Source organism: Rhincodon typus, chromosome 15 (assembly GCF_021869965.1).
Source record: "Rhincodon typus isolate 14 chromosome 15, sRhiTyp1.1, whole genome shotgun sequence".
In the NCBI taxonomy this organism is placed as follows: Eukaryota; Metazoa; Chordata; class Chondrichthyes; order Orectolobiformes; family Rhincodontidae; genus Rhincodon; species Rhincodon typus.
In genome coordinates this window covers 50113359-50138813 of record NC_063346.1, presented here as the reverse complement: position 1 = coordinate 50138813, position 25455 = coordinate 50113359, and the positions used below count along the sequence as shown (strand labels likewise).

Here is a 25455-nt window from a genome sequence, read left to right as displayed (position 1 = left end):
TGTAGTGACAGGTCAAGTTACCAAAATGCAACTTCATATTCTGTTTTAGAACTGACCCTGTTGCTCAAATTGTTCAACTGGATGATAAGCCCTTGCATTTGCTTTTATTACTTAATGTTAATCTCTGTTGCCAAGGCAACTAGTTGGAGCCTTACACTAAAACTTCTGAAAATACAGCTGGCTGACCCAGAATTACACTGAGGAGATTGAGAATTATGAATGGAAGTTTACGTGTTGTCACTCTGGGTGTAATGTGATCACCCATTCTGCATCAGGCTTGCAAGCCTTTCTCAATTCCACGTGCAACAAAACTCAGGTCTGTTCTTGCATGTTGCTAAGACCAAAGTGATATCAACCTGGTCAGTCAAATATTCCACCTCCCTCTGTGTTGAAGGAGAGATTCTTTTGAGCAGTTCTCATTCCTTTATTGGTTATTTCTCTCAAAAGGCTGCCACTCAAGATCCAACCCCAGGTCAGCCATGGCATCTCAGCCTTCCGTAAACTACAGCAGTGAGTGTATGATGACAAAGACCTCCAAACTAACGCAAGTCTCCTTTCCAGAACCATCACCATCGTCATGCTACTGTACTGCAGTCGGATTTGGACTGTCTATCAGCAACATGAGTATTGAAGAAATTCCATCAGCAATGCCTCTGCCTCATCCACATTGAATAGCAGGGTTGTTGAACAAAGTGCAGGTGTGTCTGTGTGCTTTATAAGATAGGAACAAAATTGGACAATTGGCCTCATAAGCCTGTGTGGTCATGTAGCTCAATCATGGTTGATCAATAACTTAACTCTCCATTGTCCTTTAGCCATGAACACATTTCCTTAGTAAAACAAAATTAATTGATGCTATTAGATAATGCTGGAGATGGTCATATAAGATTTGTGCAGTTAAGTGAAATAATAGTATTGACTGTAGGCAATCTGTTTGCAGAAATGAATTTGTATGCTGCATGTTCCTCTCTGCATCAGTTGGGAGTCAATTAATGAATGCTGAATATCTGCACTAAGTATTTTGGGGAGGATGGGGGGGCGCGGTCTCTGACTCCTCCACCAACTGTACCATACAAAAACTGTTCCTTCATTCTTTATCTTCAGTTTATCCCCCTCTGAGGGTCTGGGCAAGTTTGATCCTGGGAGCCTGGAGCCGAGCACTGGGAAACACAGGACTGGCGTACTGTGATTCCACTCTTGCTGTTGACAAAAATACATTAGCCTGATTTTTGTTGAATAGTTCTGAGGTGGTCCTTTTGACCACTCATTGGGAGACCTGTACAATGCTGGCCTCTTGCTGTGCTCAGATTCTCTTTGAGCTTGGCCATTCACATTGCAGGTTGGTACCAGATTAAATCTTCAATTTGCTTGTTCGCTCATTTCAATGTTTTCCTTGGAATGTTGTCACTTTTTAAGGCATTTATACACTCCTAGAACATTGTCGTGATCACTTGCTCCAATTTTCATAACTATGTAAGACAATTTTTAGCTTCTTCCTGAAGCTGTTAAATTTCAGAACTCTCCAAGTCTGTAATTGTCAAATGGAACCTCTTTTGAAGGAAAGTGACAATGAATTGGCTGTTCTATATTTGCGGAGGTATGTCAGTTTTACTGATTTCTGCCTGTAGCTATTCTTAATCTCCACTTGAAGTCAGATGATTGAACTTTTTTTTTAAAACCCTGCTTACTGTTCCTAATTAGCTCTTGCAGTTTTTAGTATTGTGGAACTCGCATCTTTGTCTTGTATAACCTCGCGTTGACTGTTGGCAGTCTGTCTGCCTTGGAGTGGGATGTAGTGACATTTGAAGCTGAGAATGTCAACACATATATTTTTGTTGGGGTTGTGGACATTCAATAGCAACTGCTGTGGAACAAGAACTTGATCTTTTATTTCTGCCTCTCTCCTGGAAAGTGACTTGTTCCAATGGAACAAGGGGACATTGTTTTGGGCACAGGAGAAAGTTGCATGCAAAAATTCTAGCATTAGTTTAACTTCATTGTGCTGGTCCCCATAAAGGATGCTGGTTGAATGTGGAATCTCTTGAGTTCATTGGAAGTAATCAAAAGGATTCACCAAAGGAATATGCTCATTATTAACCTCAATATTCATGTAGTTTCATGCATTCAAGATGCATAAAACATATGGTTTTATAGGCTGGTTCAACTTAAATACTCTCTTTTCTGACCTAAGGAACATTAGGAGCAATCTCATCATATCATGTGTGTACTGCATTACTTCATTCAGGCTTCATTTAATAGCGTCGAGTTGCAAAGTGCTGTTATCGTGTCTTCAATCTGACTCCTCCCTTCCTGCCCTTCTTTGAAATCTGTGATGCAGGACTTTTGACTGCTCCCGGGAGAGAGACCCACACACTAAGGTGAGTATAAAGACTTGCGTTGGCCTGGCAGAAACCTGGCCTTCCAGTGCTAAGAGCTGTGCCGAGGGATGCACTAAAGTTTGGGAACGCTGCCATAAAGGCTCAATGGGGCCAGGTCCCAGACTAAACACCTTCCACCTTGGCACAAGGAGGTGCTGGACACTGGAGCATGTTTGAGCCTGCATGTTTGACGGAAATTAATATTGTAAATACTACCTGTAGTTGTAGCTGCACTTAGGTCCTGCAGAATGTCACGGACTAAACCTAACTGATCTATTCTATACTTTACAAACTTTATATTGAATGAATAGTTAAGGTGCATTATGTAGCAAATAAAGTATGTATTTAGGAAAATGTTTTTGCCTTTGTTAATCAAGGTACAGTTTGAAAGCTGTTTATTCATTAATTTGGGTCAAAAGAACTTGATGCACTATTTGTCTTTGACATTTTCTTTTCTTCTTAACTTACTTTGCCCTCTCCTCTTAACCCTGCACCCAGTAAAAGTACAAAGCAGGATGGAAATAGAGTTTTATTCATGTACAAGTGGGTAATCCTCACATGGTTGGTCTGTTATCTGCTTTCATACTAGATTATGACTAACCATCCTTTTCTTTTAATTCCACAGGCTGTTCGGGAAAGAAGCACAGCCAATCGGGAATCCAATTCAGTGATGGATGCCAGATGCAAGTCAGTGGACCCAGATAATGTAAGGGCTTGTTAAATCTGGAGTCATACAATCGTTATAGTTCATAGAAATAGTGAACTAACAGTTTTTAAGATTGGTAACTCAAAATAACTTTTTATTGACCACTGCAGTGACTTTTTTTTTCATCTTAGTTCTTTTGTTTAGCAGGGAGAAACGATTGATGGGCTGGGGTAAGAAATCTTCAGAAGCTTATTCTACTAAAGAATATAGCATCAAACAGATCTAATGATTTTGCATTTTCATTTCTGAATGATAAGGGTGAATATAAAGATATGTTTTTCTGCCTTATTTGGCTATCAATACTAATTCTCAAAACGTACAGTGGAATTTTGTCTCTTCATTTCAGAAGTCACCTCTAAAGTACTGAGCACTTCTGAAAAAGAAACTTTAGATTTAACGCCAGAAGTTGTTTTTGGGAATCCGCTCGGAGACCGTTTTGTAGAGCACCCGCTCTCTGTTCGTGACAAACGACAACACCTTCCAGTCGCGAACCATTTCAACTCCTCCTCCCACTCCCTGGGTAACGTGTCCATCTTGGGCCTCCTCCAGTGTCACAATGACACCACCCGGAAACTGCAGTAGCAGCATCTCGTATTCCGCTTTGGGAGCCTACAACCCAATGGTCTCAATGTGGACTTTACTAGTTTCAAAATCTCCTCCCCACCTCCTGGCCTCATCCGATGACCAACCCTCCCTCTCATTCCCGCCTCCTTGACCTGTCCGTCTTCTCTCCCACCTATCCGCTCCTCCCACCCCTCTGATCCATCCCTATCACCATCCCACCCACCTACCTTCCCCAGCCCCACCCCTCCTCTCTCTCTATTTATTTCAGAGCTCCCTTCCCCTTCCCCCATATCTGAAGAAGGGTCCAAACTCAAAACATCAACTTGCCTGTTCCTCTGATGCTGCCTGGCCTGCTGTGTTCATCCAACTCCACGCTGTATTATCTCTGACTCCAGCATCAGCAGTTCCTACTATCTGAGGCAAATGCCTTAATTGGATTGCAAGGCTCTTTAATTAGAAAAATCATACTTTTAACAAAGAACAAAACATTGCTGAACAGTATTTTGCTAATCCAGTTATGTGTGCAGAATGAATAGTTTTGAAGTTTCTCTTCTTTTGGTTTTGAAATATTGCGTTCATTTCTTCTGATTGTTCACACTTCATAGTCAGAAATTAGGGAAGATATGTTCATATGCAGAGATTTTTCTGTAATGTTGGAAGTTGATGTTTAATGTCCCAAACTTTTTGTTTACACAGCTTTTCAAATTTTTATGCCAAATTTTTTTCAATCAACTGTCTCTCTGCTTCTGTGTGTTTTTAGTCTTTTTCATTCTGTCAGGGTCCTTTAATTATCAGGATCCTCAACATGGCGGTCCTGTCTTTTTTCTTCCTCTGACAAAAAGCGCATTTCCACAAGATTTGGTCTTTTAAGGGCGGGGTATGAGGCTGATTAAATCTTCTGGCTTTTTTTCTTTCTGTCCTTTTTTTTTTCTTTTTTTTTTTTTCTTTTTTTTCCTTTTTATTTTTCCTTCCTTTTTATCGTGAATTAATCTGTAGTGCAAGTGACCTATTGAAATAGTGTTGGTTTTCTTTTGTAATATTCATACTGGGGTGACCGTACTCATAGTCCGTGGGCCACATGGAATCTGTCAGAACATTACGTTCAGCCCAACATCTGCTTCACCGATTTTGAGGAATTTATAGTTCATTCATAAAGCTCCCGTGATTAATAATTACTTAACTTTACACTAGAGGGCCTATAGACCTGGGGGTAAAATGGTGGAAAGTAAAAGTTTGTTTTTTGAATTCTTTTGAAGCTGGTGTTTTTGAATACGTGTACAAGTCAAAGGCATTGCAAGGAAAAATTTTAGGGCCTGTTTAATTATCTGTACTTGTCCATCTCTGCGCACAGTCATGTATCAACTAGCGAGAATGAGCTGAAGTCTCTCATCTGGAAATCTCAGCATTTGTTCAATGCAAGCTAATGTTGATTGAGAAATATTTGGTTTTCCTTTTAGTAAACTACTTGCGATAGTTGCAGTTTCCATCCTTTAAAGCATTAAGAATGTGTTGGGAAAGCTTTATACAGCATTAAATTGGAAATCACGTGAAAAGGTCAGAATTTGAGTGATGGAGCCAATGTGATTTGGCAAGTTCTTTACATAAGTTTTGGCTCCATACTGCTGAATATCCCAATGGTGCCTCCAGATATTTGGACAATTGAAAAGGAAAAGTCATCCATGAAGCACAGCTAATTTGTTGATGGGACACTTAAGAGTCATTGAGATGTATAGGATGGGATGGAAACAGACCCTTCAGTCCAACTCGTCCATGCTGACCAGATATCCTGAATTAATCCAGTCCCATTTGCCAGTAATTGGCCCATATCCCCCTTAAACCTTCTATTCATTTACCCAAAAGATGCCTTTTAAATGTTGTCATTGTACTAGTCCCTACCACTTCCTCTGGCAGCTCCTTTCATACATGCACCACCCGCTACGTGAAAAAGTTGCCACTTGGGTTCCTTTCAAATCTTCCCCCTCTCATCTTAAACCTATGCCCTCTAGTTTTGGATTTCCCCACCCTGAGGAAAAGACCTTGGCTATTTACCCTATCTATGCCCCTCATGACCTTATAAACTTTTATAAAGTCACCCCTCAGCCTCCAATGCTCCAGGGAAAATATCCCCAGACTATTCAGTCAGTCCCTATAGCTCAAACCCTCCAATCCTGGGAACATCTTTGTAAACCTTTGCTGAACTCTTTCTAGTTTCACAATATCCTTCCTGTAGCCAGGAGACCAGAGTTGCATGTAGTATTCCAAAAGTGGCCTAACCAATGTCCTGTATAGCTGCACAGGACCTCCCAACTCCTATACTTGTACTGACCAATAAAGGCAAGCATACCAAATGCTGCCTTCACTATCCTATCTACCTGCGACTCCACTTTCAAGGAACTATGAACCTGCACTCCAAGGTCTCTTTGTTCAGCAACACTCCTTGGGACCTTTCCGTTTAGTGTACAAGTCCTGTCCTGATTTGCCTTTCCAAAATGCAGCACCTTGCGTTTATCTAAATTTAAATTCCATCTGCCACTCCTCACCCAATTGGCACATCTGATCAAGATCCCGTTGTACTCTGAGGTGACTTTCTTCGCTGTCCACTGCACCTCCAATTTTGGTGTCACCTGCAAACTTACTAACCATACCTCCTATGTTCACCTCCAAATCATTTATATAAATGATGAAAAGCAGTGGACCCAGCACTGATCCTTGTGGCACATTGCTAGTCACAGGCCACCAGTCTGAAAAGCAACCCTCCACCACCACCGATACCCTCTGGCTTCCACCTTCAAGCCAGTCCTGTATCCAAATAGGTAGTTCTCCGTGTTCCATGTGATCTAATCTTACCAACCAGTTGAACGGAAAGTGACTCAAAGTTTCATTTTTCAAGCCAAATTTCTGTTTCGTTTTCACTGATGGGACTTTCATGGGTTCCGTAATCAATTAGTTCAAACTTCATCTCGAGTGGGAAGTGGGATTTTTTTATTTCACAAGACTAAAAAGCAGGTTAATTTTTGCAATGGATGCTGAAGTTGGTATTACGTTAGTCTAGCTGCCGAGATTCCTTTTTATTGTTTAAGATACTAACGAAGTGTTTGTTTAATATGGCATTTCTGTCTGACTCTAATCCTTTAGGATCTAGTAAACTGGAATAAACCACTCCTGTGGCAAGTTGGGAACTTGCGCGAGAAGTACGATGAATGGGTTCATCAACCAGTAGATCGTCCCATCCGCCTGTTCCACTCTGACTTTATTGAAGCCTGCTCAAAAACAGCCTGGTAAGCATCGGAAGTAGTGTATGCCTCTGTATTTCAGCTGTTGAAATTGAAAAATACTATAATATGACAAAGGTAAAGAAGAGGCCTTGAAAATGAATTTGGATGAAATATTTTTTTCACTTAGAAAATGAAAATTTGAAGTTACAATTTTGTGATGTGGACTTCACTAGCTAGGCCTGCGTTAGTTGCCTATCTATAATTGCGTTGCAAGTGGTAAATACATAGGACATGCACATTAGCAGAAAAAGACCGTTTTGGTCCCTGAGTCTGCTCTGCCAGAGGTCATGGCTGATCAGGTGATGTTTTGATTTCCACATTTCCATCTATCTCTGATTTAATGTTTGATTCCCTAACTGATTTAAAAAAAAAACTATTGCACTTTTAACCCACCCTGTGGTAAAGAATTCCACAGATTGACTAGTTTCTGAGAGAGGAAATTTCTCCTCATCTCTGTCTTAAATGGTTAACCCATTACTCTGAGTTTATTCCCTCTGGTTCTGCACTCTCCCACAAGGGGGAACAACCTCACAGCATCGACGCTGTCTAGCCCCCTGAGAATCCTAGGTTTCAATAAGGTCTCCTCCTGTCATTCTTTTGAGATTCCAATTATACAAGTACAACCTACTCAACCACTCTTTTTATAAAACCCCTGCAACCCAGCAATCTTTCTCTGAACTGCTCCCAGTGCCAGTAAATCTTGCCTTAGATAACAGGATGAAAGCTGTTCACTATATTCTAGGTGTGGTTTACCTAATGCCTTGTACAGTCCCATCAAAACTCCATTCCATTTGATTCCCTTTTTCGTCATGTCATCTGCATAATACTTTTCCTGCATGTCTTGGTGTCATGTGCAAATTTAACCACCATGCTTTTTATCTCCGCATCTAAGTCCTTGATATAAATTGTGAAATGTTGGGGGCTTAGCACTGACCCCTATGGGACCAAACTTGCCACATCCTGCTAATCTGAAGAAGAATCATTTATGTACACAGTTTTCACACCACCTATCTCAGCCAAAGAAAATAGGTGGCAGCCATCCGCTGGTTCATTTTTTAGGAAAGTACCCTGACAAATCAGAGTCAACCTACCTGGTTTAAAATTTAAACAGTCTGGCTGTTAACAGCCAATCAGCATTAATGGGTGCATTCTCCATAGCAGCACCTCTGCTAGAATTCCCTTGTCAACTAGTCAATGCTCTTATCATGCAATATGGTTTCTCCCGCAAATTAATATTCTTGAGAATTGTCCTGATGTGTGCAAAACAAAAATTCAACCAAATGTGCATTTCTTCAGCAATACCATAATATTCTTCTGTGTTGCACTCTGTGATATGCCTTCTGGAAATCCAAGTACAGCACATCTTACAGGCTTGCCTTTAACCACCGTGCATTTTTAAAATTCACTTCTGAGGTATAAGCATCTCTGGCTGGGCCAGCATTTGTTGCCCAGCCCTAGTTGTCCTTGCAAAGGTGGTGTTGAGCTGCCTCCTTGGACTGCAGTCCATGTGCTGTCAGCAGACCCACAATGTTGTTAGGCATGTTAGTCCTTCAAAGAGCTCCAATAAATTGGTTAAATGTTATTTCCCTTTAATGAAACCATGCTGACTCTTGCTAATTGCTTTAGTAATGTTTTTTTTTGTAATTCTCTGCCTTTCTTTGATTTCTGACCTGCCACTCATCATTGCTTAGTTATATACTTAAGTTTGATGTTCCCGTTAACTATTTTATTTAACCATGGATGGTGGGTAATCCCCTTGTCATTTTTTTTCTTTTTGTAATAGGAATGTATTTATTTTGAAAGCTCATTTTAAACGCCTGCTACTGCTTTTCTACTGATCTATCTCCAAGTGTAATATCACACTTCGCTTCAGAGAACTCAGATTTCAAGCTGACGAAGTTGTCCTTTTTATAAGTATTTTTAAAAAAAAGACTTATGCCCACTCTTCTATCTTTTTAAGCTAGATGTGAAATTCAATTATTATGATCACTGCTACCTCGACCAACCTAGACTCTGAGATCATTAATCCAGTCACATTACACAGTATCAAAGTATAGCCTGTTCTGTGGTCAGTTTTGGATCACAGAATCCTTAGTGTGGAAACAGCCCAACAAATCCACACCGACACTCCGAAGAGCTTCCCACCCAGATTCCCTATCCTTTCCATGTAACCCTACATTTCCCTTGGCTAATGCACCCAAGCTATACTTTTCCGGACACCTATGGGCAATTTAGCATAGCCAGTCCACCTAACCTGCACATCTTTGGGGAGAACATGCAAGCTCTACACAGTCACCCAAGGGTGGAATTGTACCCATGTCCCTAGTGCTGTGAGTCAGCAGTGCTAACCACTGAGCCACCGTACCTCCTGGTACAGGGGTAGAGACAGTACCACTGTGCCAATTTGATTTGAATACTGTTTTAAGTTATTGGACAGATGTGTAACAGACAATTCAATTTGAGGAAAACACGGGATGGAAATGTGTGCTGAATGAAGAATAATACATGGAATCGTGATCTGAAGAGCATTAAAGGGACGATTATCATTTTTTTTTTCCTTCAGAAAGCTGGCAACATTAATAAAACTATAGACCAAATGTTGTGGAAGCACCAGGCAACAAATTCTTGATGCATAGCAGCTCAGTCAACTTGAGTAAAAAGGAAAGATGCGTTTATGATGTTATGATCAATTGAAGCGGTGTTAAAATAACAATAAAACTGTGTTAGTAAGGGAAGAACATAAATCAAATAATGTTATTTTATTTCTGCATGAGACATTGATCAGGGTTGTTGGAGCAGCACTTGGAATCCTGGCAATGTAAGACTGGAAGAAAATTTACTGCCTTGAGGGTATAGATTGAGCAGTAACTGTGATTCTAGTTATCCATCATGCAAGTTGTGATTAGAATATATAAAAAGCTGTGTTCAATTCCCTTAGGGAGATTTTAAGAAGTTATTTAATGCTATGAAAGGAGTTGACTGGTATTAATCGAAACTTTATAATAACTAATACACAGGTTGGGTTAGAAAGTCAGCGACAAGGCAGTGAATAAACTTTCCAATCAGCTGAAAAGTTGTAGCTTACTAGACAGTACATGTAGGTTTGAGAGACAAATGAGAGAATTGCAAATTAACATAGTAATCTGTACAAAGAATGAGAATTTCTCAACCTAAGGTCTCCATGTTGCTTAAAAGAATCTTATGATATAAAATGACTAAATCAAGATATTTGTGACCATCAATGTTGTAGACATACTAATGACTCGCAGATCGTAAGGATTACATTTGTGATAGTTGGATGAATGAGGAAAAGTTCAATTACTTCTTAAGAAACCTCTTCATTGTTTGCGGAGATTGAGCAAAGTCCAAAGCTTCTGGTTTGTCCTGTTAGACCTTACCTGTGTGTGTACATATGTTCTAATATCCCTGTTACATTCCAGCCTCCAGTCCTTGGGAACTATGGTATGACTCATGATGGCCTTGCATACATTATTCATGTGGAAAGCCCTAACCAAGGTAGTTCCTTTTTAACTGGTGTCTGTTAAAGACCTCCCGAAAGATGTACTATTTCCTTGGAGATGACAGCTCACTTTTGTGAGAGAGTTGAAATCCTTTATCAAGTAAGATGAAGGAGATATGCTGTAGGTAATCCTAGCATGATCTACACTGTGCTGTCCATACTGGATCCATTTCACTTTACCATTCCACAACTACTGCTTACTAAAGATTGTGTTTTCATTCTGTGCTCCCCCTGCAGGTATATGGTACCTTTGGTTTGGACTCCTGTTGTTATTTTCTTTAGCTGGTACTGCTACTCTGAACTGGCCCAAGGCAACACTCGACTTTTCACATCCATCACAACAGGTATCTAAACTTGTGTAACAAAGTGTTGGTATCATTAAACACAAGACACCAATTGCTGGGACAACTCATCAGGTCGGGCAGCCTCTGTGGAGAGAAAGAAGAGCTGACAGTGTGGATCCAGTGACCCCCCCCCCCCCCCCCCCCCACTTTCAGAACTGATTTTTTTTTTAAGGGGAATTGGTTGGTAAATGTGCTGAGGGATGGGGTTGGAGTTGGGGGTGGAGGAGGAGGAGGAGGAGGAAACAATAGGTGGCAAACACCAGAAGCAACAATAGAAGTAATGACTGTGAGCGAGGAGGGGGAAAAAAGATTAGAATGCAAGTCCTTTCAGAGAGAGGTGCAGGACTTCAGGGTGGGCATACCTGAAAGATGTAGCAGTGAGTTAAGCACTAAACAAAATAAAACCGAGATTTTGGATGCTGGAAATCAGGAACAAAAACAAATTGCTGCAAAACCTCAGCAGGTCTGGCAGCGTCTTTGGAGAGAAAGCAGTGTTAACATTGTACTTTGTGTAGTATTTAATGATGTTTTGTCCATGTTCCAACCTTCCCCTTCCAAGGCAATTATCTGTGAAGCGATGTAGATTCTAAAACTATATCTGGTCGTTTCTGGGCATTTACAAATTGAACTGTCCATTGGTATCTTCCCACAGAAGAGAAACGCACAAATTATGTTGAGGACTGGCCCCCCAGTGTTTAGCACTGCTCCATCAGCGCCAGGGACCCAGGTTCAATTCCAGCTTCGGGCAACTGTCTGTGTGGAGTTTGCACATTCTCCCCATATCTGTGTGGGTTTCCTCCCACAGTCCAAAGATGTGCAGCTCAGGTGGATTGGCCATGCTAAATTGTACATCCTGTCCAGGGATATGCAGGTTAGGTGGATTAACCATAGGAAATGTAGGGAGGTGTGTGGGATGGGGAGAAATGGAACATTAAAATGTTGTCTATATGCTTTTTAAATACTGGCTTAAAAATGGAAGGTGGAGAAGCAGTAACTTGGAGCATTGCAATGCTCCTAACTTTGCAGTAAGCTTTTGAATTGATCTCATTGGGCTAAGGGTGGGCAATCCTGAACATGGACAGCTTCCGTGACTGAAATCGGAGCAAAAATTAATATCAAAAACAGAAAAACCTAAAGAATTGTGGATGCTGGAAAGCAGAAATTGTTGGAAAAACTCGGCAGATCCGGCAGCGTCTGTGGAGAGAGAAAGCAGAGTTAACATTTTCGGGTCCAGTGACCCTCCTTCAGGACTCGTTTAATTCATGTTCTTTTTTTTTCTGCAGAATACTCCATTCCTGTCCACCAATACTACTTCCCCTTTTTGTTCTTGATTGGAATGTTTCTGTGGTCCCTGGTTGAGTATCTGATCCATCGATATGTTTTCCATATGAAACCACCAGCCAGCAATTACTACCTCATCACTCTTCACTTTATGCTTCACGGGCAGCACCACAAGGTGACTTTGATAAACTCTGCATGATCTGAAATTAATAAAGTAGGGCTGCTACTATTTTGTTTTCATAATGAGATTCCTACACAAATTTTTTGTAAGCTCGTGCTTTTGGAAATTTCAATTTGACGCTGAATTTTAAATAAAAACAAAACTGCATGGGCTTGTAAATCTCATCCTGTTTCAAAAGCGGGTGCATGATTCTCCCAGTTGGTGGTACCCCAGATTTTCTGTTGCAAATTGTACAGTTTGTTTTATTCAGCGCACTTTTTACATGAAACCATAAATTATACACAGTCTTTAAATATCTTGCCAGAATTTAGCAGTGCACAAAATTAGCCCACCTGCTTCTATTGCTACCAAACTTAGAAAGCTGAAGAGAGTCAGCAGGCCTGGTAACATCTGTGGAGAGGCGAAGAGAATTAATGTTTCAAGTCTGGTATGACGATTCTTCATGTTCTGCGTTTGGAATTCTGAAGAAGAGTTGTACCAGACTCCATGTTAAGTTTCTCTCTCCACAGATGCTACCAGACCACTGACTCTCTCCAGCATTTGTTTCAGATTTCCTGCATTGGCAATATTTTGCCTTTTATTCCTTCCTTCTATCTTAATCCTTTTTCTGCCCTGGCGTGTATCCATATGCCTCTAAAGTATTCACTGTAGAGTCACTTAAAATAGGTTTGTCAATTCTAATGAGAGAGCAGCCCTACTTAAACTTAACGGTAATCCTGTGTACAGTGTCATTTTCAACACCAATTGTAGTTGTATGTGCATTTTTATTAAGTCTGTTTCCATTTATAGTCCACAGTGGAAAGATTATTTCTGTATTGGGCCTATTATAATTTTGACTAATGGCTAGTAGTTAAGTGATTGTACATGTACGAAGTAAAAGCAGACTCTAAATTTATATTTGGTATCCTAGGCAATACCCTTGAGAAACGTTATAGTGGTATAGTACCCGTTCACCAAGTCGTTTGAACCCATTTATTTGGGCCTTGTTTTGACCAGAGAGGAGTAGCCTGACCCCTTGTATGATAGAAGTTCTGTACAAATTGTTGAAAGCTGACTGTACTTTTGGGCTGATGCTTTAAAAAGCTGTCAATGAATTGTTCTCTTCTGAATCTTTGAACCAACAAATAATGCTGACGTGTTTCACTCTGTATCTCCTGTTGTCCATGCTGTCTCCTAGTTGTGTTCTGTTTGGGATGTGATCACTGTCATGGTCAAAGTATTGTCCGCTTTCTGAGCAAATCATTCTCCTGTTGCTATTTATTCTTGCGCGTACCTTTTTTTTGTTTGTAAAGGTGATCATGTCTTAGGGATCTCTTCTCCTTTCCCCCCACAAGCCCCTTGCCACTCTGTTTGGTGTTGCTTAATGTATCCATTGATGTCAATCGAAACAAAAATCAGGATAGATGTGAAGACCGTGAGAGATGTGGTCAGATCTCTCCCATTGTATGTAATCAGCAGACATTGAAGTACTAAACTTAATGCCCCTTCATCAATTCCAACATCATTCCCTGCTGCTCCCCAATGTAATGGTTTATGGGACCTTTCTGAAAATTACGACTGTTGCGTTGAAGGCCCTTTTTGATTTTGAATTGTCGAGTCAATGGACTTCTTACAACTTCATAGTAGAACCTTCATGCATCATGTAAGGAACTCAACAGACAAGCCGTACGAAAGCTGCTGTTCCAAGGGCAGGTCAGAGGCTAAGAATCCTGCAGCGAGTAACTCACTTCCTGATTCCCAAAAGCCTGTCCACCATCTACAAGGCACAAGTCAGGAGTGTGATGGAATACTCCCCACTTGCCTGGACAGGTGCAATCCCAACAATGCTCAAGAAGCCTGACACCATCCAGGACAAAGCAGCCCATTTGTTTGGCACTACATCCGCTCCCTCCACCGCCAATACTCAAAACGCACTGCTACTACAATCTACAAGATGCACTATAGAAATTCACCCAAGGTCCTTAGACAGCACCTTCCGATCCCAAATCTGTACGATCTGGAAGGACAAGAATGGCAAGTATATGAATGCATCACCAGTTTCGGGTTCCCCTTCAAGCCACTCACTATCCTCAATGGAATTATATTGCCATTCCCTCACAGTCGCATGGTCAAAATTCCATAATTCCCTTCCCAATGGCATTGCAGCATACCTACACTAAGTAAGCGGCAGTAGTTCAAGAAGGCAGCTCTCCTCCACCTCGGTGTGGGGCGGGGGTAACTAGAAAGGGCAATAAAAGTTTGGCTCAACCAGCGATGCCCAAGTTCCATGTAATCATAGAGGTCTGTAGTACAGAAAAAGGCCCTTCAGCCCATTGAGTCTGCAGTGGTCAATAACAGCCACCTAAAGCTATATACCACCCACCAATTTTCATATCATTCGCAAACATAACTGACCAACCTTTGTACATTTAAAGTTTTAAGTCGTTCATATAAACCAAAAAACAATAAGGGCCTCAGTGCTGATCTCTGTGGAGCCTCTTTGGATGCAGTCTTCATGACACACAAACAGCCACGTGGAATACTCTGGATCCAATTAGCCAAATTTCCTTGGATCCCATGGGCTCTTAGCTTCACTATCAGTCTCCCACGCGGGACCTCCTTGAAAGTTCAAGTAAACTCTGTCGGATGTGTTGCTCTCGTCTACAAACTTGGTCACCTCTTTGGAAAATTCAATCAAGGCATAACCCCTTAGCGAAACCATTGTGACTGATCTTGATTAATCCCAGTTTCACCAAGTGCGGATCAATTCTGTCCTTTCGAATTGCTTCCAAAAGTTTTTCCCCCACCACTGGCCTGTAGTATTCTGGTTTATCCCTTGCCCCATTCATGAATAAAAGTACCACATTGGCTGTCTTCGAATACGCTGGCACCTCTGGTCTGGCCAGGGAGGAATTGAAAATATTTGAACACTGAATGCTATCTTTTTATGGAGGAAGACACTTGGACAGATCAAAATATTTTAAGCAATTTTTAATTATACAAGAAGTCTGTGCTAACATACACCTGAGATCCCATGCAGTTCAGTCCTATAGACTTGATGCTCGTTAACGTGATGAAGACGCACTCAAAGCTCAGCAACTAATTGCTTAATTCGATGAAAGTTTAGATGATCCTTTGGACAAACTGCTGCTAAATGTGCATCGTGGTTGTGAACTAGTATCACCCAATTATGAAACGACGTTCCATTCATATAGATTCGACAAGAAATTCGCCCAAGGTCCTTAGACAGCACCTTCCGATCCCAAATCTGTACGATCTGGAAGGACAAGAATGGCAAGTATATGAATGCATCACCAGTTTCAGGTTCCCCTTCAAGCCACTCACCATCCTCAATGGAATTATATTGCCATTCCCTCACAGTCGCATGGTCAAAATTCCATAATTCCCTTCCCAATGGCATTGCAGCATACCTACACTAAGTAAGCGGCAGTAGTTCAAGAAGGCAGCTCTCCTCCACCTCGGTGTGGGGCAAGAGACAATGGGCCCTTGAGGTTGGCAGTAATCGCAAACAGAATTAACTTGTAATTTTCCTACCACTTAAAATCTTAGTGTATTTTGATGTAATGCGAAAACTATGTGGAAGATCTTTTGTCAGTTGGAAGATCTTCCTCATACTATCTGTGCTGTTTTGAGAATGTGTCTCCGTGTCCGTCTGTGTCAGTCCCTGTCCCCCGCCTCAAATTTTAATAGCCCACTCCCTTGCTGTTTAACCTGAACTTGCACTGCACTCACCTGCAGCACAGTTACAGATTTTGGATGGGATACCTGCAGTAAAGTACATGGTGAAGAACACCAGTTTGGGAGAGGTACCAAAAAGATAGGCTTCTGTTTGAAGTGATTCCTGCCCTCAAACCAAGTGGATCATTGCTCGTCACTGTGAAGGGTAAATTGCTCCCTGTCCTGAAGACAGGGAATAAAAGCTAAGGGAATGTCTATAGAAAGTGCTTCCAGTTTCTTTTGTCCAAAATGTAGGCAGAAATCCCCACAATCAGAGATAACTGATGTAGACTTCCACTTGAAACACCTTCTGATACATTGGTACATGACACACGCACAAACTGATAAGACAGCCAGAATGCTGATCCTATTGTAACTCATGGCTGGATGTTTAGAAATTTGATAGCCAGGTTGACCAGAGACAACATCTCAAAAAAAAAAAAAAAATCTGTTTGTCTGTGTCATTCTTGCTGTCTCACTGTGGTTGTCTATGTCAAAAGTTTCTATTATTCAGGGCTGTAGTTTAGAGTTTGGAAACACCGGTTTAGAAAGGAGAAACTTTTATATGTAGGATTTCAGTATTTTGCACAATACATTTTTCCCTTATTTTGCTGTACAACACCACCACCCAAAACACCAAATTATGGCACAAATGAAATATTACAATCCAGGCTTTTTCCTTTGGTAATCTTCCTCCTAGCCTTTTTGTTTTAAAGATATGAAATATGAATGTTCTGCTAGCTCCTAATGCTGAAAGCTCTGTAGTACTGTTGCTATTAATTTATCAACATACAAAATTAGTGATGAGAGTTGAAGGTTGAAAAGTTGTGTTCCATGAAAATTGTGCATCTGTCATGTAAAGACTTAAATGTATTCTCTCTCTCCTCTCTGCAGTCTCCATTTGATGGTTCACGTTTGGTCTTCCCGCCTGTTCCAGCATCACTCGTTGTAATGTTATTCTTGGCTGCTTTCCATTTGCTTGCTCCAGGAGCAGTCGGCATGTCTATCTTTGTTGGAGGTCTATGTGGCTATGTTGTCTATGATATGATACATTATTATCTACATTATGGATCTCCAAAGAAGGGCAGCTACCTCTATGGACTTAAAGCATACCATGTTAAACATCATTTTGAACACCAAAGATTAGGTATATGAAACAAGTTTTTAGCATGTCCATATTAAATATTGCAATCAGATTACAGTCTTTTGTTTTGGCCCCAATATGTGCCCAACTAATGAAGTGTTCGTTGGTTCCTTGTGAAAATGAGGAAATCCCAAATGAGTGTGTCGTTAGTCCATAAAAGTATTAAGATTTTATTAACTGGCCTCATTAGTTTGCAGGTTCGAGCTACACTTGGGAATTTGAGGCTATAATCTACACTAGCATTTTTACACAGCACTGAAGAGACAGTGATCGGTTATGATTAGACTAGCAAACAAAAAAGCTGGAAGCACTAGTTGAGGAACCATTTTTCTCGAATGTTGAATTGAATTAGCTTTATTGCCATGTACTCAAATGAGTACAGTGAAAAGTTTTATGAAGTGCCACTTCAGCTAGCTCTAAAAAGTGCAAAAACATACAACCTTTTAAAAAAAATGCCTGAACCATTTATTAAACAGAAAATTTTATCATAAAATTGGGATTTACTTTTCGTATGTGTACTGGACAGAAGGAATATGCACAGTAATCCAATTATGAAAATCCAATTAATGAAAAGAGTACCTTGGCACAGATTCTTCAGTACAAGTTCTTTTGGGAGGGAAAAAGAAATAGAAAAATAACAAAGTAAAAGTCCAGCGTTGCAGATCGTAGGAATGAATTGTAAAACAGAGAAATTAAAAGTTCACAATGGTCCTTTCAACCTAATCCAGTTCTGGCCAATACTCCTTGAGGGTTATTGAGAGTTTCAGGGGTGTGATGGTGAGTGTTGACAGGTTACTGTGTGATGTACAATGGGATCCAATTATCTTACCAACTGATTGGTATCAGTGCTGGAAAATATTACTTATTTGTACTCTTTTTGGAAGGCCAGTGTTTGTACTAGCTATAGCCAATTTCAGTAAGAGCTTCTTGTGCTCTGTCCTTTAAATATGTAAAAAGGTGCTTTCCAGATTATCATTGTGACTAGGTTTAATGCTTGAGTTGTTAATTGTCTTTTTGCTTTCATTAAGTTTGAGGCTAGGCAAATAAATTCGTGTCCTGCTAACTCTCATTTGCCTCTCAACCCACTGGAGAGTTCCCTTATTGTTAACAAATACTCTTTGAAAGGTCATAAATGGCTTTTCATAAATTGGATTACTGTGCATATTCCTTCTGTCTAATACACATACAAAAAGTAAATCCCAATTTTATGATAAAATTTTCCGTTTAATAAATGGTTCAGACATTTTTTTAAAAGGTTGCATGTTTTTACACTTTTTAGAGCTAGCTGAATTGCTCTGAGATTGAAGTATAGTTTTGGTTGGTATGATGGAGTGGTGAAGCTAGCAGTTTGCTTAAAAGTAGCAAATAACTGACTCTCACTAATGATCACTTATGATGTCTTGGAAGTAATTTGATGCCTGTCGTTAACAACTGTCTTGAAATTCTGGACAGTGGAACATCCAGATGTGGGATTTCCCTATTTTAATGGTTTTATTTTTGCATGGTGTTGACACCCCACTTTCTTCCCAAATGGGTGAATGGCTGCCTCGTCGTAATGCTGTATGTCTAGAAGGAGGCATCTACAATTTTACAGTTTCCCCATCTCCTCCAAAACATACAATGCAACTGATTTTTAATGAAGACTTTTTGACTGCCTCGCTTTAGACTGTTCTGGGTGCTGGAAATATCCATAATTATCAGCTCCTTGACCTATTATCATGGTTTACCTTGAAGTGATAATCTGGATTTACCTCTTGAAATCATTAAATATCCTACTTCCCTGTGGTATCTTGAATTACCTACTTCATAACCACTGCTCCCTTTAAAGTGTATATTCCCTGCATGAGTGTGCAGTGATCAGGACTGTGTCACACATGCAACAAGGTTGTCTTAAAAAGCAAGCAGAAATTGAAGGGAAATTACTCATGGCTCAATTTTATGGCTTTAAGGGTTACAGTAGTGGTTGTTTTTTTAGCCTGCCAGCCCTGAATGCATATGTCTCTCATAAAACTGTTCATTAGACTTGAACTGTCATTTAACCAGAGCACATGACATCCACTGAGTTTAGCAGAATAGTTTGGTGCTGTTAATTTTGTTTTGGTTGTTTATGAACCATCTTCTCTAATTCACGTCATCAGATCTTTCAGATCCATTTCTAGTTCATTCTAGACCAAATATGTACGTGGTCTGTTTCCCGACCCTCACCCTTTTTGTTTCCTCTCCAGTAACCTGTCCTTTATTTTTTAGTTTTAAATTATCTTCTGTTTCTGTGACATTTAGAGCATAAATAATTCAAGGGGAAAGGCCCGGTTTGGAAGACTTAACGCTATCGTGCGGAGTATTCAAAAGACTTCCTCCCACCTTGCCCTGTCCAGCTTGTTAATGTATCAAACAACTGTTTTGACAGGCTCTGTGAACCTGGAGTCTATCTCTGTGTTCACAGTTGCAGTTGAATCCTATGAAAAGTGAGGGGGAAAGGGGATAGAAGCCATACTTTCCCAAGTCATCAAACTGTTCCTGCACCTCAAGTTCCTGGCATGCTTTTTGTCTCTCTCTACCCAGCAGTTTTTGAGTAGTTTGGTTTTATCTGCCTTGCGGACCAAGATGCTGAGTTGAATTCTAGCCTTTGCTGACACATTCTGGGGTTTGGGTGCAAGAAGAAAAAAATATGCCAGCCTAATAACCTTCCTTTGTGTGGTGGACAGGATAATTGGAAGTGGTTTTTCTAAATTTACCAATAGGGGAACTAAAAGTGGCAATGTGTGAAAATTATTCCAGTTTTTCAAATATCTTGTGAATTATCCTGTTCTCTTCCTGTGGGGTAATGGTTTATTCTGGGAAATGTTTCCAAGATGGTGAGAACACATGGTTATGATCTATAGAGTCATAGTCATATGGCATACAGACAGACCCTTTAGTCCAACTCATCCGTGCCTACCAAGTCCTTTAGCAGTAAATGCTATGATTCCATTTGCCTTTCATATTTATATGATGCACCCGCATACCCACAATTCATGCACAAGGACACCCAGATCCCTCTGCACTGATGCACTTTGAATCTGCTTCCCATTGAAATAACATTGTAATCAACCTCTGCCACCCACAAGGAACCATTCGCAATGTGCCCAAATGACTGCAAGTTATTTGGTTTGGGGGAAGGGGCAGAGGTAGGGAAGAGCTTCCAAATACAGTCAAGCCTGATCAGGTTGTGATTTTATAATCTGCATTTATACCTTTTACTGTAGATGGGGTGATTGCACAAATATAAGTGTGTGTAGGGATCCCAATTATTCCCTTACTATCATAAAGCCAAAGAGCCTAACTGGTGTGTGCAACTACGCTGAATATAGACCAGGGAATTGATCTTGAACCTTCCAGTCCGTAAGGCCCAATGACATTCTTCATTTTGTATATGCATTTAATGTATTATTTGGAGTTTATCAAATATAATACAACTTCTAAGTTATAACATTTATTTCTCTCCTATTCAGGATTTGGAATTACGAGCCGGTTTTGGGACTACCCATTCCATACAGTAATTCCAGAAGAAATATTTGAGAAGAGTCACTGATGTCTACAATTGGTCTCCAGATTTACACTATTAACGCCTTATCAATCAGCCAGCCTGTCTCAAGTCTCTGTCCAGATACATTCCTACATATGGCCAGGCTCAATTCTGTCATCTTCAGCTACATGTAGGATTCCTTCAACGCGTAGAGAAATGGAAAAAAAAGCTTCACTGCTTTCTGAAGCAGTGTCCAAATATTGCCCCCCTCCATAGTTTCTAACAAAGTGCCTGATCGTGGGGAGCTCCAATGCCTGCTGATCAATATTTATTAATCGTTAAATGTATTTTTTTTGGACCTTTTATCTATAAATCTTGTCAAAGCAGTTATGTATTGTAGGAAGTATTAACACTAAAGTTTGGGCTTTTGAATTTTAAGCAGTTTATGGTCAGTAAGTATGAGTATTTGGGAGGAAAAATGGACAAAAAGCCACAAGTAACTTATCATTCAGGTTTGACTATTTCTGTTCACTTGCATGTTAGCAGATGTGAGGAACAATGGAACCTTCATTTCCAAAGTTTTAACTTTTTCTCTTCTTTACATTTGACTCCTTAATTTATCAGACAAATCTGTTCTAATTAAAGAATGAAAAAAAACTTTTCTCCTTAATGTTGGGAATAATTTGGGATTTTTCCTTTTTGTCATGCTGTTCCCTTCCAAATATTGAGACATACAGATTGGTTGCTGTTCTGTGAATCCTTGATGTTCAGTTTGTCTTGTCATGTTTCTATACAAACTTCCAACAAATTTGGTCTTAATTGCCCATCGAATCCCTCCTGCACCTATCTATTTTGCATCTGCCAATTGCTGTGCATTTAATCCTCTTATCAGATTCCTATGCACCGCTATCATCCATCCTTTCTTGAAGGAGTAGCTGCTTTATGTTCGCTTGTATGTAATATAAATATGGGCTGTAAAGAAAACTTGTCTCCATCATCTCAACACCATTTAAAATACACTTCCCTCTTGCAAAACCTTGCACAAAATTGGAATGAAACTTTTTGAAGAACCAGTATGTGATTTTTGACTCTGCTAGTCAGGGATTTGTGTAGCACCATTATAATGTTGGCTATTTGCTTGACAATTCACAGAACAGTACAGACCAACATATGCAGTTGGAAATTAATATCCAGCCAAAGAAAATGTGAATAATTTGACAATGAAGATTGGAAGAAAAATGGAGAGTATGGGTGTCGGATGCATTATCTATTTGATACTGTGTCTGTTATTATCATGCACTAAACAAATTTTTAGTTTTTCTTTTTGGTGCAAGATATTATTGGGCGGATCACTCACCCCAAACTCAGAGTTAAATGAAAATTATTGCCCTTTAATATTAGAATCTTGTAATCCTTTGGACTCTGACTATATTATGAATGTAACTCTGGGACTAGCTCCACGACTTTCTGGGACGGTATGCTGGCTTAACTATGCAGTTTAAAGAAATTTCGTTCTTATTGTTTTACTGCGAATATTGATACAATTGAGAAAGCATGAGAGATTCTATATAAGGTGAAATGAAATTGTAAATAAAGGTCTGTATATTTTGAAAATAGCTTTTTTTGTCCAAATTCTCTTCCCGAGCATTGTTTAAAATCCTTTTAATGACATTGCAGGTCTTTGACCAAATTCAGAAGCAGAAATTTGTTTCAAAACACACCTGCTTGTGAATAAATCCTGGTCACAATTGCTGAAAAATGCCTGTCGATCAAAATGCAATAGAAGATTTTATATATATAGGCCAAAGCTTTGAAGTATATAAAACATTACTTTTATATTGTGCCTATACATCAATTTATTATGTACATTTGTTGTGCACTCGTGGTTTTTAGTTTAGAAACCAAATTATTTTACTAAAATATTAAAAACTAAATCATCTGTTCAAACTCAAACCAGCCTTTTTAGGGCTGGTAGTTACCTAATTTCCTTTGCAAAATAGGTGTCAGCTATGGTGGAGCAGCGTCTGCTGTTAATTGCTTGCTGCAACATTGAGCTGTAGTTTGATCACCATTACTGACAAAGCTGGAATATGAAATACTAATCAGTTGCAGGTTTTCTTGAATGAAATAAAACTAAACTGAAGGATTAGCAATCCAAAACCAAACCATCTCTCTCTTCCTCTTTACATAATGCTGTCTCTTGTTTTGACCAAGGATCTTGGGAAGAAAATTGTTCCTCACATGTAGAATATCATACAAAATGTAGAGGTGCAGTTGGGCATTACTGACATGTACTAGACGTGGTGTAATGTGAATATGTGAGCTGCTTTTTTACAAAAAAAATTATGAACTCGGCAACTGAGGGATATGGTAAAATTGTCTGACTTGAAAGCTACTTTTGGGGGTTCTGTGAAACTACTTGGAAATTGCAGAGTGGATTGTACCCCATGTACAGCATTACTCCAGTAATTCCAAATGTAGAAACTTGTATAATGTTAATGAATTTATATATGCAGCATTGTGTCAAATTGCTTTTTTGATTGACTAAGTGTTAATAAAATTTCTAGTTTATAAAATTAGTGAACTTGAAGCCTTGAAAGAATTTTGTTGCAGAATGCCGACTTGTGACCATAAAATTGATCTACTGAGCACTAAGTTGTCAGACTGCAATTTTTTTGGTTTATTTTTTCACTTTTTGCCTTTTTTGTACAGTAATAGCAATTCAAGGCATTGTTACCTATTGTCATCAGTTTTGAGTTCTGTTTGTTCACCTTCCGAGCTGGAAGGCAAAACAGTCGCCCAGGAGACTTACTTGTTCTGGTTTAGGTCAGTGTTAATCAGCTTGTTTTCTTTTTGTTCACTGTATTCCCATGGGAAAAATGGGGTTTGAGAGTTGAATTATTGATTATATGGAAAGCTAATTAAATGATGGGACTGTAATGTCATCATGTGGTCTTGAAAGTGTTCCTCTTTTGAGCCACTTGTGACTGGGGCTGGGAAGAAACCAAAGCCTTCCTCCCAGTGTTGAACTGCATGATTGATCACATATTGTGGAGAATCATGAAGAACCATTTGGAGGAGTTGTTGTAGTAGTGTTCCTACCTCTGAGCCAGGAGGCCTGGGTTCAAGTCCCACTTGCTCCAGAGGTGTGTAATGGCATTGCTGAGCCAATTTATTAGAAAATAGCTAAGAACCACCACATGGTGGCCCATGGTTCAGTGGTTAGCACTGCTGCCTCGCAGTGCCGGGGACCCTGGTTTGGTTCCAACCTTGGGCAACTGTCTGTGTGGAGTTTGCAAAATGCGATCCTCTGGGTGCTCTAGTTTCCTGCCACAGTCCAAACATGTGCAGGTTAGGTGGATTGACTATGCTAAATTGCCCCATAATTCCCAGAGATGGGTTAACCATAGGAAATGCAGGGTTACAGGGATAGAGTAGAGGGGGTAGGTGCAAGTAAGATGCTCTTTGGAGAGTTGGTGTCAACTTGATGGGCTGAATAGCCTTCCACATTAGGGATTCTTGAGGTATTGTCCCTACCTCCGCACCAGGAAACCCAGGTTCAATGTCCATCTGTGCCAGGTGTGTAATAATATTTCTGAACCAATTGATTAGAAAATACCTTTTTTAAAAAAAAAATAAAATAAAAAAAAAAAATTGAGGGCTCTTGTGCAGTAGTGCTGTCACTACCTCTGATCCTATATGCCTGGGTACAGATCCCACCCCAAAGATGTGTCTGAACGTTTGAAGGAGGTCGGGGGGAATGAGCCATTTGAGATGACGATTGTGTGTTGGAGTAGGAGCTGAGTTTACAAAAATGGTGAGGGTCTTGATCAGTGGTAGTGTTCCTAACTCTTGGCTAGAGGGTATGGAAATGTGTCACGAGATCGTCGGAACTGCAGATGCTGGAGAATCTGAGATAACAAGGTGTAGAGCTGGATGAACACAGCAGGCCAAGCAGCATCAGAGGAGCAGGAAGGCTGACGTTTCGGGTCGAGACCCTTCTTCAGAAATGGGGGAGGGGAAGGGGGTTCTGAAATAAATAGGGAGAGAAGGGGAGGCAGGTAGAAGATGGATAGAGGAGAAGATAGGTGGAGAAGAGACAGAGGTCAAAGAGGCAGCGATGGAGCCAGTAAAGGTGAGTGTAGGTGGGGAGGTAGGGAGGTCAGACAGGTCAAGGGGGCGGGATGAGGTTAGTAGGTAGGAGATGGGGGTGGGGCTTGAGGTGGGAGGAGGGGATAGGTGGGAGGAAGGACAGGTTAGGGAGGCAGGGACGAGCTGGGCTGGTTTTGGGATGCAGTAGAGGGAGGGGAGATTTTGAAGCTTGTGAAGTCCTCATTGATACCGTTAGGCCGCAGGATTCCCAAGCGGAACATGAGTTGCTGTTCCTGCAATCTTCGGGCAGAACACCTACACTCGGTTCGCACTAAACAACTGCACCTCCCAGTCGCGAGCCATTTTAACTCCCCCTCCCGTTCCTCAGACGACACATCCATCCTGGGCCTCCTGCAGTACCACAACGATTCTACCCGAAGGTTGCAGGAACAGCAGCTCCTATTCCGCTTGGGAACCTTGATACCATTAGGCTGTAATGTGGACTTCAAAATCTCCCCTACCCCTACTGCATCCCGAACCTGTCCTTCCTCCCACCTCAAGCCCCACCCCCATCTCCTACCTACTAACCTCATCCCGCCCCCTTGACCTGTCCGAGCTCCCTGGACTGACCTATCTCCTCTCTACCTCCCCACCTACACTCACCTTTACTGGCTCCATCCCCGCCTCCTTGACTTGTCTGTCTCCTCTCCACCTATCTTCTCCTCTATCCATCTTCTATCCGCCTCCC

At 40.6% G+C, this 25455-nt stretch overlaps 1 protein-coding gene across 1 annotated transcript in view; it reads left to right on the top strand.

Moving 5' to 3' along the window:
* fa2h (fatty acid 2-hydroxylase) overlaps positions 1-23191 on the top strand; it is a 90608-nt gene extending 67417 nt beyond the window's left edge. Inside the window, exons 2-7 of the mRNA XM_048606074.1 lie at positions 3004-3084; positions 6784-6926; positions 10681-10787; positions 12071-12243; positions 16861-17113; positions 20602-23191. Of these exons, the coding sequence (XP_048462031.1) occupies positions 3004-3084; positions 6784-6926; positions 10681-10787; positions 12071-12243; positions 16861-17113; positions 20602-20681 (837 nt within the window). The 3' untranslated portion in view covers positions 20682-23191. The remainder of the gene's footprint in view (positions 1-3003; positions 3085-6783; positions 6927-10680; positions 10788-12070; positions 12244-16860; positions 17114-20601) is intronic.
* The last annotated feature ends 2264 nt before the right edge of the window (positions 23192-25455 follow it).